The 13,855-nt window shown below is 40.0% G+C and overlaps 1 protein-coding gene across 1 annotated transcript; it reads right to left on the bottom strand.

Annotated features, from left to right (window-relative positions):
• Window positions 1-879: 879 nt before the first annotated feature.
• mef2b (myocyte enhancer factor 2b) lies at window positions 880-13,190 on the bottom strand. The gene is made up of 9 exons (XM_029430562.1): window positions 13,066-13,190; window positions 9,241-9,299; window positions 7,196-7,399; window positions 6,882-7,010; window positions 6,456-6,645; window positions 5,144-5,292; window positions 4,918-5,032; window positions 4,197-4,308; window positions 880-3,445 (listed from the first exon to the last, which is right to left on the bottom strand). The coding sequence occupies exons 2-9, from the start codon at window positions 9,292-9,294 to the stop codon at window positions 3,133-3,135; spliced, it is 1,266 nt and encodes a 421-aa protein (XP_029286422.1). The 5' UTR covers window positions 9,295-9,299; window positions 13,066-13,190; the 3' UTR covers window positions 880-3,132.
• Between the last annotated feature and the right edge of the window lie 665 nt (window positions 13,191-13,855).

Below are 13,855 nucleotides of genomic sequence, written 5' to 3'. Positions count from 1 at the left end.
GAACAGTGGTGGACATTAACTAAGTACATTTACTCAAATACTGCACTTAAGTACAATTTTGCGGTACTTTTACTTTACTTGAGTATTTCCATTTCCTGCTACTTTAAACTTCTGCTCCACTACAATTCAGAGGGGAATATTGTACTTTTTAGAGTAGAGTAAGTAAAATGTTAAATGTGGGACTTTCACTTTTAACAGAGTACATGTACACCGTTGTATTGCTACTTTTACTTAAGTAAAAGATCTGAGTACTTCACCCACCACTAGATGTACATAGTAGAGCTCCCTGAGCCTGGGACAGGTCTGTGAGAGTGTGCGGCCTGATGAACCTAAAGGTGACATGGTTGACATATCTATATAATCACATTTATTATGTGCATCTGTGCTGGAGGCCTCAGGCCCCCTCAGTCTGAGCTGTGGACTGCAGCGGGCCGAGTCAGGCGGCCATGGCTGGCTGTGGTTACTATAGAAACCAGGATGTATGTGTGTGTGTGCAGGACCCAGACATGCCCTACAGACTGGGCCAGCCTGGTCTCAAGGGAGCAGACCAGACATGACCCCAGTGAGAGCCTCTTTTCATTTAGGGAGGAGAGACGACAGAGGTGGCTCCGCTCAGCTTTTAGTTGAACTGCTCCGTAGCGGTAGCATAAGGAAACGTTCTGCCACAGTGACTGCGAGACAACCAGCTGTGGAAATGATTCTTTTTGTGCCATATGTATTTTATTTGAAGACATAAAGGTCGTGTGTGTGTGTGTGTGTGTGTGTGTGTGTGTGTGTGTGTGCAAAAGATAGAACAGAGGTGAAAACGACCATTTTTCAAAATTACAAATTACAAACTAAATTCCCTTCTGTGGAAGAAAAAAAAACACGGCAAGGAAATCGTACAAATCAAACCATTTTTATTTCAAATGAATCACAAAATGTCAAATAAAAATCTGTCTTTGTTCTGTTAGTAAAGCATTCAGCAAACATATAAAAACTTAACCCAAAAACATCAGAATACTGATCATTTGGTTCTTCATGCTAATAATAAATCCACATAACTGCATAAAAGAAAAAGCTAATTCCACAGCAGCACTTGAACTTGAAGACCTCCACAAATAATCTCTGCAGAGTTTGTCATTTTGTATTAAATGTCTTCAGGGTGAACCACTGAACCTGTGTCTTGTCAAAGAGATTCATTAGATAATTAATCACCAATAGTTAAGGCTGCTCATCCCTGCTCTGCACTTTCTCATTCAAATCCAAATCCAAAGTTTGTGAAATAAGACGACCCCTTGTGGACAATAAGTGGAAGTGCATTCAAACTCAAATTCTGAGTATATTTTGTCATTTGCGTCAAACAAAAATACTAAACACACATAAATACAGTGCACAAAAATACAGTGCAAAGTAAATGTACAGATATAATGAAAACCAAACATTCCTCAATAAAAAAAAAGAATTTCTATGTTTTTTATGAAATATCTCATTACACAGTGTCTTATATATTTCTAAATATCACAAGTTAGCGATGGCAGTAAAGCTCAATAATATCTACAATATGCATTTACTAAATAAAGCCCTTCAGAAAAAAAATATTGATACCATTTTTATATTACTTAAAAGCAAATTAGAGCCAAAATAGATAAACACGTCTTTGGCTGTTGCAGCATTTGATTGCAATGCATAGGGACACTATTTAACCACTTTGGTCTTTAGTTGAAGTAGACTGTCATAACTTTATTGATGGGGTAAATTAAAAATATGAAACTAGCATTATTACGAGGAATAATACAACTAAAGCTTCATTTTTACAGTTTCACAAACACACATTTAAAGAAGCCATTTTTAAACTTCCCAAGGAAAACATCATCCAAGTCCCTGAGAGACACCGACACCCAGAATGTTAAAGGATGGGTTCATATTTTAAAACGGTACCTGCATGTCCATATGAACATTTACTTAGTGATTCCGATGGACGGTGAGAGATTGGGGACAACATTCACAGTCCTCTGTAGAAGCAAATTAATCTGGAGATGATACGAGGCTTCAGCAATCTCTCAAATTGACGAAATGACAGTATTTCTTAGTAAAAAGTCTAGTCTTTGTGTTGCCCTATAAAGCCCTTTGACTTACTTCCATATGATATTGTGCTCTACTAATAAATGCAACCTGATTATCCCTCCACTAATACAATGAAGTACTGTGCAGGCAAACACAAAGAAAGAATTCTGTACTAAAAGAAAACTACATTTCAAAGACTTCTGAAGTTTCAGTCAAATTTTAGACTGCAGAATTAAAAACTGTGGATTTTGTCCCCCATTTGTAATATTAGAATATCATTATGAAGGGGTATCAATTTCAGTCAACAAAAACTATGTTAGTGTGCATATGGGTATGTAAGAATTGTTTTAGAAAATCTTGAAAAAATGGGAATTTATCCTTTAAAATGTAGAATTGCAGTTTAAAATGTTAAAAAGTCCAAGGCTCCAGTAACGGTTTTGTATGGGGAGACCATGTCAGTGGTTTTGGGCTAAAGGCAAAAACATGAAAGCTTATATAACAAGAGGGGCATAGGGTGTAAAGATTTAATGGCTAGTGCTTTTCACTGTAACGTGTGTGTATGTACGTTGACAGCGAAGCGTAATTTTACATCTTTTTTTCCAATTTTCACACCAAAACCTCAGCCGGTTTTGCAGCTTTGGAGAAATTCAGCTGGTCCCGATGTGCTGCTGTAGCTAACTTCAACAAAGTCACAGAAAACAAAACAAAACACATTTCAAACTGTATTTTTGATTCACATTAGCTCCACACAGAAAACTAAACCTAACCAAACAAAAAAGCAAATGTCTGTATGCATCGGTCTCCTCGTGGGATCAATCAAGTGATGCAGAAAAACATTTCTCCATCGCCCCGGAGAGACCAGCTCTGTGTGAGGAGACAAAGAGAGGCATTCCTCTCTGGGATGATGGGGACAAATCAACCCCATCTCGCTACCTTCCGTGTGTGTGTGTGTGTGTGTGTGTGTGTGTGTGTGTGTGTGTGTGTGTGTGTGTGTGTGTGTGTGTGTGTGTGTGTGTGTGTGTGTGTGTAAGAGAGGACTGGTTTTGAAAGAAAGATAGAATGGTGGTATTAGACTGCAGCAGCCAGCTATCTCTGCCACCCATCACTTATTTCTAGCTGCCTTAGCGGCTGCCCTCCTTCCTCTTCGTCTTGTGGGTAGCCGACTTTGGTGAACTCCTTTGTTTCATTGGCCGGACGGGCTTCTGGAGGGGTTTGGCAAGCCGAATCCGGGTTGCTCATTGGAGAGTGCTGCCTAAGGTGGTGTAGAGGAGGGGAGGTGGGTGAGGACATGTGCTCAGGAGAGCTACGCTCCAATTTGATGCTGAGGTTGAGGGAGGGCTGATGTGGAGAGGTTGAGGAGCAAGACTGGGAGGGGAAGGAGCACCCTCCACTGGACATCCTGGAAACAACAAGACAAAAGAAATGTCATGAATTCTGCAATTGTCTTTAATGGATCATTTGCAGCTTGATGACAATTTGATGCATTTAAATAAAATTAAAAAAGACTCCTTTGATTGGATTAAACAGTTAGAACAAAGATGCTTCTATTCCTTTCATATAAACCACATTAAGCAAAAATAAAATCTGTAGAGGAACCAGATTTAACCCAAGAACGTACTTGAGAGTGTGATTCCATATTCCATGTTTACTTTAATACATTAAATTATTATGTTTTGTTTTATTTTGTGTATATCTTTTCAGTTTGTATTTATTTATTTAATATTTATTTATTTCCATTTATTATTAGCATTATTTTCTTTCTCTTATTTCCTTTGTTTTTTTATTTATATTCCTTCTTTTCTGTTATTTTCTTATATATTCTCAATATGTTCTGTTCTTTTTAATTTATTTAAGTTTTTTTACTCTTTGATCATGTTGTTTTTTTTTTGTATATTTTCTACTTTGTTTCTTTTTTGTTGCTCATTCTCACTGTTTACCATCTTGTTTTACATTACAGTTGCTGACATCTGTTGTCAATGTCATATAAAATGTGAAGTTTGTGCTATTTTGTGATGATCTGATTGATCAAAACACTGCACAGCCAGAATGAATCAAAAATCCTTCCCGGAGCAAAAGAACAGTGTGCAGATTCAACTTTCTTCCATATTTCATCCTCACAGAAGTACCATATTACGCATTAATATCCTTACCCTGGGTTTATATGAGGCCCATGGGGCTCCTGAGGCGGCTGTGCTGGTTGCCAGGGGTTCACAGATCCTCGTTGTAGGCTAACAGAGTGATAAAATCCAGGTTGGCTGTACTCTGGAAAGAAAGATATAAATTAAAAGATGATGAAAAAGAGGACAGAGATGGGTTTTAATAAACCAGAATCAGTGAATGATAGGATAGATTATCCTCCCTATAAGAGGATGGTTCGACATTTTAGGAGTTGGATGAGAAGATTGATAATACTCAGCCAGTTAGCTTAGCTTAGCTTAGCTTAGCTTAGCTTAGCTTAGTTTAAAGACTGAAAACGGGGAAACAGCTAGCCTGACTCTAAAACTCAGTTATGTGCAGGACTTTTTTATTTTTATATGGACAGATGTAGTAACTTCCTGAAATGTTGACGTCACTGAGATTGACGAGCGAGATCGAAGACTCTAGAAGGTCACAGATGTGGTGAAAACATTGTTACAAAACCTCTGGTAAAACCACAACTTGTCGTTTTCTGTAGCTTAATTTTTAATGTGTGCAGATTTTGTTTCCTTAGGACAGATCCAGGCTAGATGATTCGCCTTCATACAATCTTTATGCTAACATAAGCTAACAGACTGCTGGCTGTAGCTTGTGTTTAACATACAGACATTAGAGTGCATCGATCTTCTCATCTAACTGTCAGCAAGAAAGCAACCCGATACACGGCAGACGTACCAGAGACTCCAGGAGAAGGGAGGCTGTAGCCTCCCAAACTGTGACCCAGCAGCCCTGCCTTGCCCATGGCTACCATGGAGCTGCCGCTGTGCAGGCCCTGGTACAAGACACCCCTCTGATGAACAGGGGAAAAGAAATACTCAAACTGAAAATCTCCAATTGCAGTGATAGAGTGACATGATGACACATTTAGTGCAGATCACAGTGGATAGTGACAGCTACGTACAGCAGAGTTGTTGTTAGCACGTGTGGCCCCCATGCCCTGATTAGCACCATCTCCCCGCAGGTTCTCACTGCCCAAGTTCAGAGGAGGAGGGCTTTTCATGTCCAGAGCTCGATTCAGGTTGCCGTGGGAGAACACGGAGTAGCCGATACCTACACAGCGAAAGAAAGGAGCAGGAAGTGAAAAGAGATGTGAGTCTGTTTCACTCAGAGGAATACTTTATTCTCTGTGATACAATCTTCGCCTCGCTCTGTTTCTGTCCAATAATACAATACAATTGAATACAATACAATAATAATGTAATACAATTAAACTTCTTCTTTTAGTTTGAACTTTGGCTTGGTATTTGATCTTTACAGCACAAGGCTATCGTTTAAGTTAATATTTGTGATATATTATTACGACCTATTATGACCTGACAGAATCCATTTTGAACCCATCGCAGAAATCTGTGTCAATTATTAGAAAAGCAGTAATAATACATTAATAAAAAACACTGCAGCTATCAATGATCAGTGTCTAATGACATCATAGAGCGCCCAAATAGTTAAAGAGCGTAAAAGAGGGAGACATGACTGGCAGGTGTGATACATTCTGAACAGAAACTACAAAACTGGTTACAGCCGCTGCTACACTGGTGGAGGGCCAGTTTCACACTGCATGTGTGGATTAGTGCACACACAGACACACACACACACACACACACACACACACACGCACCCACGCACACACTTCCTGTGAGTTCCCAGCCAGCTGCACAGAAGGTCGATAGTGAGTTTTACAGCAAATAGTTAAGAAAGCCCCAGAAGAGATGATTATCATAGTAATCAATTTGTGGAAAAAAATGCTCAATAAGGTAACAAATGGTAATATTATGTGAAATATTGCCAATTTGTAAATCGACAGCTGTGAACTGCTAATGTTTTAAATGCCCTAATACTATTTTCCATTCAGTGGAGAGTTTTAATTTAATGCTAGCAATCATTTCCTTACATTTTTCTAATGATGTACATTTAATTTAGTAATAAAACTCTTTTATTGAGTCAAACGTGCATTAAACACACTGAGGAAATTGAATGATTTGGTTCGCTATTAAAATGTGCTCCTCTTTGTCAAGAAAAGAGACATATCTGGCATATATAGTGTATAGTAATATGCAAATATACAATATAACTACATGTTATCTCCATAGTATGTACTGTATAGCAGCTGGAATCCATTTGTCCTTTTGTTGGTCTTGAATTGAAATGTGAAATGTCCTGCAAATCTTGTACCTTGAAATAAAAGTGATTCTGTTTCATGTGGTTCTGCTCACCTGAGTGTGGAGACATGAATGCAGTGTGTGCGTGTGGTACAGCAGGGCTGGCAGCACCGGGTCTGGAGTTGAGAGATTTAAAGCCCGGAGGTCTGTGGGACGCCATGCTGGCTCCGGAGGAGTTAGGGAAGCCGTTCTCACAGCCTGCAGACACCAGAAACTGAGCATCTGTTGAGAGGAGCGACGGAGCCTGAAAAGGTAACACACATGTATAATAACATCATTAGAATTGAAGTCCTAAAACCGTCAGAAGGTGAAGAAAATGTCAGAATCATGTTGTGTCTCTGGACATTTTAGTCATTGTGAGCTGTTTTATTCACATTAAAACACATGAACTTCAGGTCAGGTCAGGTCGGCATGTGTGTGTGTGTGCTTATGCTTGTGTTTGTGGTGAATGTGCAATAGCAGAAGTGTGTGTGGACTGACATAGAAGCGTTGGCGAGCCACAGAGAGATCCATGCCCTCGCTGAGAGGATATTTGTCTGCAGCCACCTGCATGCTCTCCTCAGTCTCGAGCTCTGTGCCTTCTAGACCGAGGCCTTTCCTGCGCAGAGTCTGATACAGAAGAGAAAGTGCATGTGGAAAATTACCCACAATGATAGCGTGAATATTAAGAAAAGCCACATATGAACACTCTATATCCTGTTTTGTAACAATTTGCAACATGACTTTCATGTTAATGCTTAAATATCAAAATCCTGCTTCACGGTCATTTCAGTCAACAGCAGCTTTCACAGTACCTCCAGTATGTCCGTGTTGGTGCGACTCTCGTGTGGCTCGCTGTACTCCGTGTACTTGAGCAGCACTTTGTCCATGTCTGTGCTGGCGTACTGGAACAGACGGTTGGTGCTGTTGAAGATGATCAGGGCGATCTCACAGTCGCACAGCACGCTCAGCTCATACGCCTTCTTCATCAGACCGAACTTACGCTTGGTGAAAGTCACCTAAAAAACACACACAGGGGTTTGTGTCGTCTTGCCTTTAACTTCAGCCAGATACTGATTAATAGATTTAGAAGAATATATAAAACTTAAGTATTTAAATCAATCTAAAATAATTTGGTATGAACAGAAATATTTCTTCAGGAATGAATAACGGTGATAAATATAGACAACATATATTGTAGCTGAATTGGCAGGATGAAAATAATAATAATAATAATAATAATAATAATAATAATTAGATTAGCTGCCACATAATCAGCCTAATATACAAACGTGTTGTGTTATCAGATGAGTGATTATTGCAGTTTAAAAATAATATTGCTAAATGGTAAATGGCTTTTTTTAAATGGAAAAGCAAAACACATACATCCAAACTGAGTGCTTGCAAATACTAACAGTGTTGACAGTCAGGTATATTTACACAGCCTAAAATCACAAGTTTGTCCCAGAAAGCGTAACAATCTGTACAACATACAACACCGTCTTTCCTCACACACTCAAAACAGATTAGGAAATAAATCCCAAAAAAACAAACCTTATCACCAAAAAACATTCAGTCCTGAAGATCAGATAAAAATATCACATTTGCCAGCACTCTGAGCACAGCACATTTGTCTTCTTGTCTTCACTGATTCCTTGTGATGTGTGTTTTCATACTTACTGTTTAACATATTAATAGGTTAAAAGCATGACGTGCACATTTCTGTCACGTCGCACTGACATTACCTCAGTCTGCGGTGACTCAGAAACATATAACTTCTGACCATAGATTGACGTCAACACTACGCTGTATATATAATCTGCTTTATCAGATTCATCTTCCAGTACAGTCGAATACTTTTTTTTAAAAGCTTTTAACCTATTTGCACTTTCCACGTCGCTCTGTTAGAGTGCTCGGTACATTTTGTTCAGTGTGAAACATGTGAGAAATGAACATTTTACATTTAATAATCAATGTATTAGTGTTGTTTTTGCCTTAGGTGGTTCACTGCGTTTATATTGTAAGGAAGTCAGACAACTGAAAGGTAACAGTAAAAGGTTATTGTACTGAGGAAGGACTGTAATTCTTGAGAAAGCACCTCTCACCATGTTAGAATAATTACTACTACAAAGAGCACAAGTGCCATTACTGGCCTTTTTCAGGTTTTCTTACATTTACAGCAAACCTTCTACTCTAACTCTCACAGTCACTCAAAGTTGCATTTACATCTGTTTGGCTTAAATTCTGCCCCTCGATGTGCAAGTGAGAGAATGAAGCATGCATGCTGCAATTATAATAAAATGTAACTATGATCCCACTACTGTCTCTTATCATTCTAGATATCATAATGTGATATTCCCTCCACAGTCTCGCAGTATTAAGGAATCGTTCCTACACACATTAGCCTCTGATGCCATGTTCCCGCTGCACGCTGCATAAGAACCTAAATCAGTACAACTCTCACATTGTTTGTGTCCAATGCATTACCGGACTCTCAGCCTTGATTATACGGTACGTGACAATTTTTGTGCACATTTTGTTGCATCTCCTGCACTCTCTTTGTACCAATTCAAGGGTTCAAGGATCATTTGTTGTTATTATGCACAATGAAATGCAGTTGTAGCTTAGTCCTCTATGCTACACACGAAAAAAACATGACAAAATAGAAACAGAGCAAAAACAGTTGTAGTAGAAGTGCATTCCTGAAGTGCATTTTTTAAACGTGTAACAGCAGTTGTCTATGTATTTACAGCATGCCTTAAATAACCCCGTACAAATATTACTGAGGCAAAGCTACTGTGTACATGTGATGATTGCACATGATTTGTGTTCTTACGGTACGTAAATGAATATTGCCCACCTGTCTATTCCTCTGGTCCAGAATACGAGAAATTTGTATTTTCTTTCGTCCCATTTTTTCTGTAAAATAAAACAAAACAACGTTATAGAAGCAGAATACAATGTGTTTGTGTTATTGGCATTCATACCGCTGCAGTGAGCATCAACACATACATGTACTATTAAACACTTTCCTTCTCTATTTCAAAGAAAACTAAATGTGAAAAACATTTCTTGAGTGTCACATTTGTGCGTAGCCAATGAAGTGTTTATTCTTGTGTGTGTGTGTATTCACATTTTACAACAGTACAAATATTCGATAATACTCGTCTTCACGTTCATATATTTCTGGTGGGAAAATGTCATCCATTTGGTTTTAAATGACTCAAGTCCCTTTCCCCTTGGTAAGGGCAGGGTGTTTATTTTTACCACCATGAGGCGATGCGGTCTAAAGTTAGAGCGGCCCTTGCCGGGCCAGCAGTCCACACAGTCTGACACCCCCACAGTCTGGGTTACCCCCAGGCCAGCAGCTCAGTGCTCAACTGCACCGCACAGCCCCAAGAGACAGGGTTAAAAATACAGTCGATAGCTCCTTTTAAAGGTTCAGCAGGCAATAGCTAAAACCAAACAGTAAAAGGAAAACGGTGTGTTTTTGAAAGATGGCTGAAGCTAAAAGCCACCCACTCCTCTCTCATGCATGGTCAGAAAGAGAGCAAGCAGAAGGCAAAGACATGGATGGATTATGGTCGGCTTGAGAATTTTTTAAACCGCTGTTTTTCTTTTTTTCTTGGTCTAGAAAACCCCCCCCGCTCCTGTCCCGGCCCCTGCAGGACCGCGTGGAGCTGGACACTATGGAGAAATGTGAAATCAGAGGATTCTTTTCTCTGACGTTCTGATTTCGACACTACATCAAATGCATACATAAATTAGCTGTATGGGATATTTCCATTTTATAGGCTACTATTAGTCATACGAGTACGCTAAGTGGTAGTCTGATTCCTCTGACCTGACAGTGCTTCTCTGAAGCACAGAGCAGATTTCACTGGTTTTCCCCTTAATACTGAACATGTATTGGACTTCTCTATATTTAGTCCCCTGTCCCTCCTGATGGTGCCTGAGCGGATATGGCTCCTGTGTTCCCACGACCCCTAAAGTGCCCGCTGTCCCTCAACGTAAGCTTGGCACACAGGCATCTGGGGCATTTCTGAAGGAATCCACCTCTTTGCCCTCATTATTACCTTATAAAGTCCTGTGATATCCCCCCTGCGGAATTTGCTGCAGAGACAAGACACACCTCAACACTGACAGCTGCAGATAAAGCCGTCATTGCTGCTGTCTCGACGATAAAACATGGCACACTGCGGGCAATTACCTCTTACATATAATGAAAGGACCACACAAACCAGTATTGGTCTGACTAACTAACACCTCCAGCCACACCACAAAGAATCCACTAGGTCAAGATGGTCTGTCTGTCAGAAGTGAGAGCCTTTATCCTCATATCAAGGCCTGTTAATGGTGAGAAGAGAGGGAAGTGGGACATGTGTTCTAAACAGGGCAGAAAGATCTTTATCTCAGGGGTTTTACAGAAAGTTCCTCTCCTCTCATTTATAACCAAACAACGTCTATCACAGCTCTGTTAGAACACATGACTAGCTGGGTAAATATAGCTACACCTCCAGACAAACGTTGTGGCGTTAGCTTTAGAACTCTATGTGGTTTAGTAGGTTTATCGAAGGCCTAAAGGCCGAGGCAGGCAGGAGAGGCCTGGCTGTGGCTCACACATCAGCTAATTCTAAATGTTTTCCTGCACCACAACTGCCGTTTGAGGTCTGTGAATGCACCAGAACACACTTCTGTCTGTGACCTTTATGTTTAAGGTCAACTCCTGAACATGTCATCCCTGAGAACACTTGGAAATTAAATGGAAATAGCACATCCTTTCATTTTAAGCATCTCAACTGGGGTTAAAGGTACTATGATAAGATAAAACAGAACCACGGTATAATAGTACAATAATTGCACAAATGAACTTTGCCCCTGGGTCTCGGGCTTCTATAGGGAAAGGCAAAACCTTTGTCAGATGCCTTCCCAGAGGCGAGACAGTGGAAAAAACTGAGCACAGACACACAGCAGCACACAGTAGCCCGGCTCTCTCACATACCCTGGGAGCTTCTGGCTGATCCCTGGGGAACTCACTGGGACAACAATGCACATGCAATGAAAACTAAAAGCTTGTGCATAAACAGACAAGATCATTTTAATAGGTTTAATCAGTTCAAATGAATGTATTGCACTGGTGGGTTTTCTTGCTGCAGTGAACTGTACGCATGAATGAGAAGGGAAATAAGTAGGGCATTTGTAGAGTATTGGGGGTTCTGCTTCGACGGTTTTCTTTCCATGAGTCATTTAGAGCATGATCGCTTGATAATGTTTCAAAAACATGTTAAACACGTGCATATTAGCCAAAGAAGCTAACGGCTTGTGATGGAAAAGCAGATTCCTACAACAGCCAATCACATTTTCTCCATCACACAGAACCATTCGCAGTATTGGTTGTTAAATATGGCTGAATATAAAGGCCAGATGAACCAAGGGCAGATGTTAGTGGCAAAACACTCCAACAATAATCCATTTAGTTAACTCTCGAAGCGTTCTTTACTGTCGCTGTGAAATATTATTTTTCATACATGTATTGATTATGCTATGAAAGCAATCAAAAGAGAAGCTGCAGTACACTGATATACTGAACTCTAACTGCAGCAGTAGCATTCGTGTGGATGACACATAACCGAGCCTTGGTTTTGGTGTTTAAGTGATTTTAGTCACGCCTGTGTTAGTCACATCACAGTCCCGTGTTAACGTGGTAAAATGTGAAGCCAGGCTCAAAACTGGAAACAAATTTTGCATGAACCAATACAGAAATCCCAGCAAACAAAGTTAAAAGGGTGATTGCCAAATGTTGTGAGAAATCAAAACTGAAACACATGTTAAGAAGGAAGAAAGTCTTATCAAAGCATCAATATATCCGGATAAATACATTGATGTTTCTGCATGTGTGTCATCTTCAGGGTCAGACAGTTCATGCGCTCAGTGGCCCTTTGCAGAGCAATGGCGAGAAAATATTTGTCTAATTTTAACAGCAGATAATTGAATTGCCTTAATATAGCCAGAATAGTACATGAGCAGAACATTTGATCTTTCTATGAATAGAGGAAAAAAAAATGTTTTCATGACTTCATAAAGTTATTCCGCTGGACTGTGAAGATGAGACACACCTTAATGGAAACTGACAGAAGGAAACTTCTTGTCTGCTCTTTTGAATAAAAACAATGGCAGACATTACATTTGTTTTTAAAAAAGTGATATTTTGAATGATCTCATATTCTCCTAAAACTATCAATCAGAGCTATCAACGTGCATTTTGCACGAGACTTAACAGTGAAGTGATTGAAAAGGCAACAGGTTGAAGGGATGAGAAAGATGGAAGAGTCACGGGATGTCTCTGTATCGATAGGATTCATTTTGCACGGCAAGCTATTCGACGCTAAAAATAAAAACTGTAAAAATACATAGCTTAAAAAAATGTTAGTGCATAATTAGGCCTAATAAACTGCTGACGTCATTCAAAAGAGACCGTTTAAGAATAGCCTGTCTGTCCCCGAGTTGCCAAGCATCCCTGTCTAATATAGCCTCATCTATAGGCTGCGTTCAATAACACAGCAACAGGTACAACACTCACATCATTTCATACATATGCCCACACAGGAAGCATTAACAACAGATATCCTAAAAGAAACTATACGCACAAGCTTCAGAAACAAACAAAAAACACATCTCATCTCACCTGCTCTCGATCTCCTCTCTTGTTTACCTCGGAGTTTCACCCGCTGGATCGAGACAAAAACAAACAAGAAAAGTCGAAAATAAAAAAAAACCCACTCAATGTCTGGAATGAAGTCTTGCCTTGTGTTGTGGTCTCGCGCTGATGCGGAGATAAATCCACCTGGTGCAGTAGTAGCGGATGGTTCAGGAGCGCTGCTTTCCAACAGCTGGCTGCTGCAGCCCGCCTCTCTCTGTCATCATACACCGCCTCCTCTGCCGCGCCATTGGACACGCTCTTCCGCCTCCTATTGCGCCTTCAAACGCACCAGGCCGTCACTCAAGGCTGTCAGTGAGTTCACAGCAGAAGTTACACATACATTCACACTCTTGAGAGTTATAGATTTACTCGAAAGATCCGCATTACAGAGCAGACATTTGGTAAGATTGTGTCCCAATCAATAATTAGTGTAAACTTCCACCACTGGAGGGGAAAGGGAGGGGAAAGGGGGCACAGGTAGTGGAAAGTCCTGTTGTTTTGTGATACGTGTTTGCATATTTTTTTATTTTCTCCTATTCAAGGAAAGGTGTGAAACAGTCTGCAACACAGTATGCCCCAAAGCAGTGACTCAAAACCTTTCTGGCTTGTGACCCCTTAACACAAAGTAATGTCTACTCGCGACCCCCTCCTCACGTGTTGCATGAGTTGTGAGTATTTCAGAGGGATTTTTCTCTTTTACATTGTTAAGATTAGAGAAAATAAATGAATGTAATTATGTGCAACAGAAGTTTGCATTTCTTGTTTCCTACCCTAT

Source organism: Cottoperca gobio, chromosome 4, assembly GCF_900634415.1.
Source record: "Cottoperca gobio chromosome 4, fCotGob3.1, whole genome shotgun sequence".
Lineage (NCBI taxonomy): Eukaryota > Metazoa > Chordata > Actinopteri > Perciformes > Bovichtidae > Cottoperca > Cottoperca gobio.
This window is presented reverse-complemented; position numbering and strand designations above follow the sequence as displayed.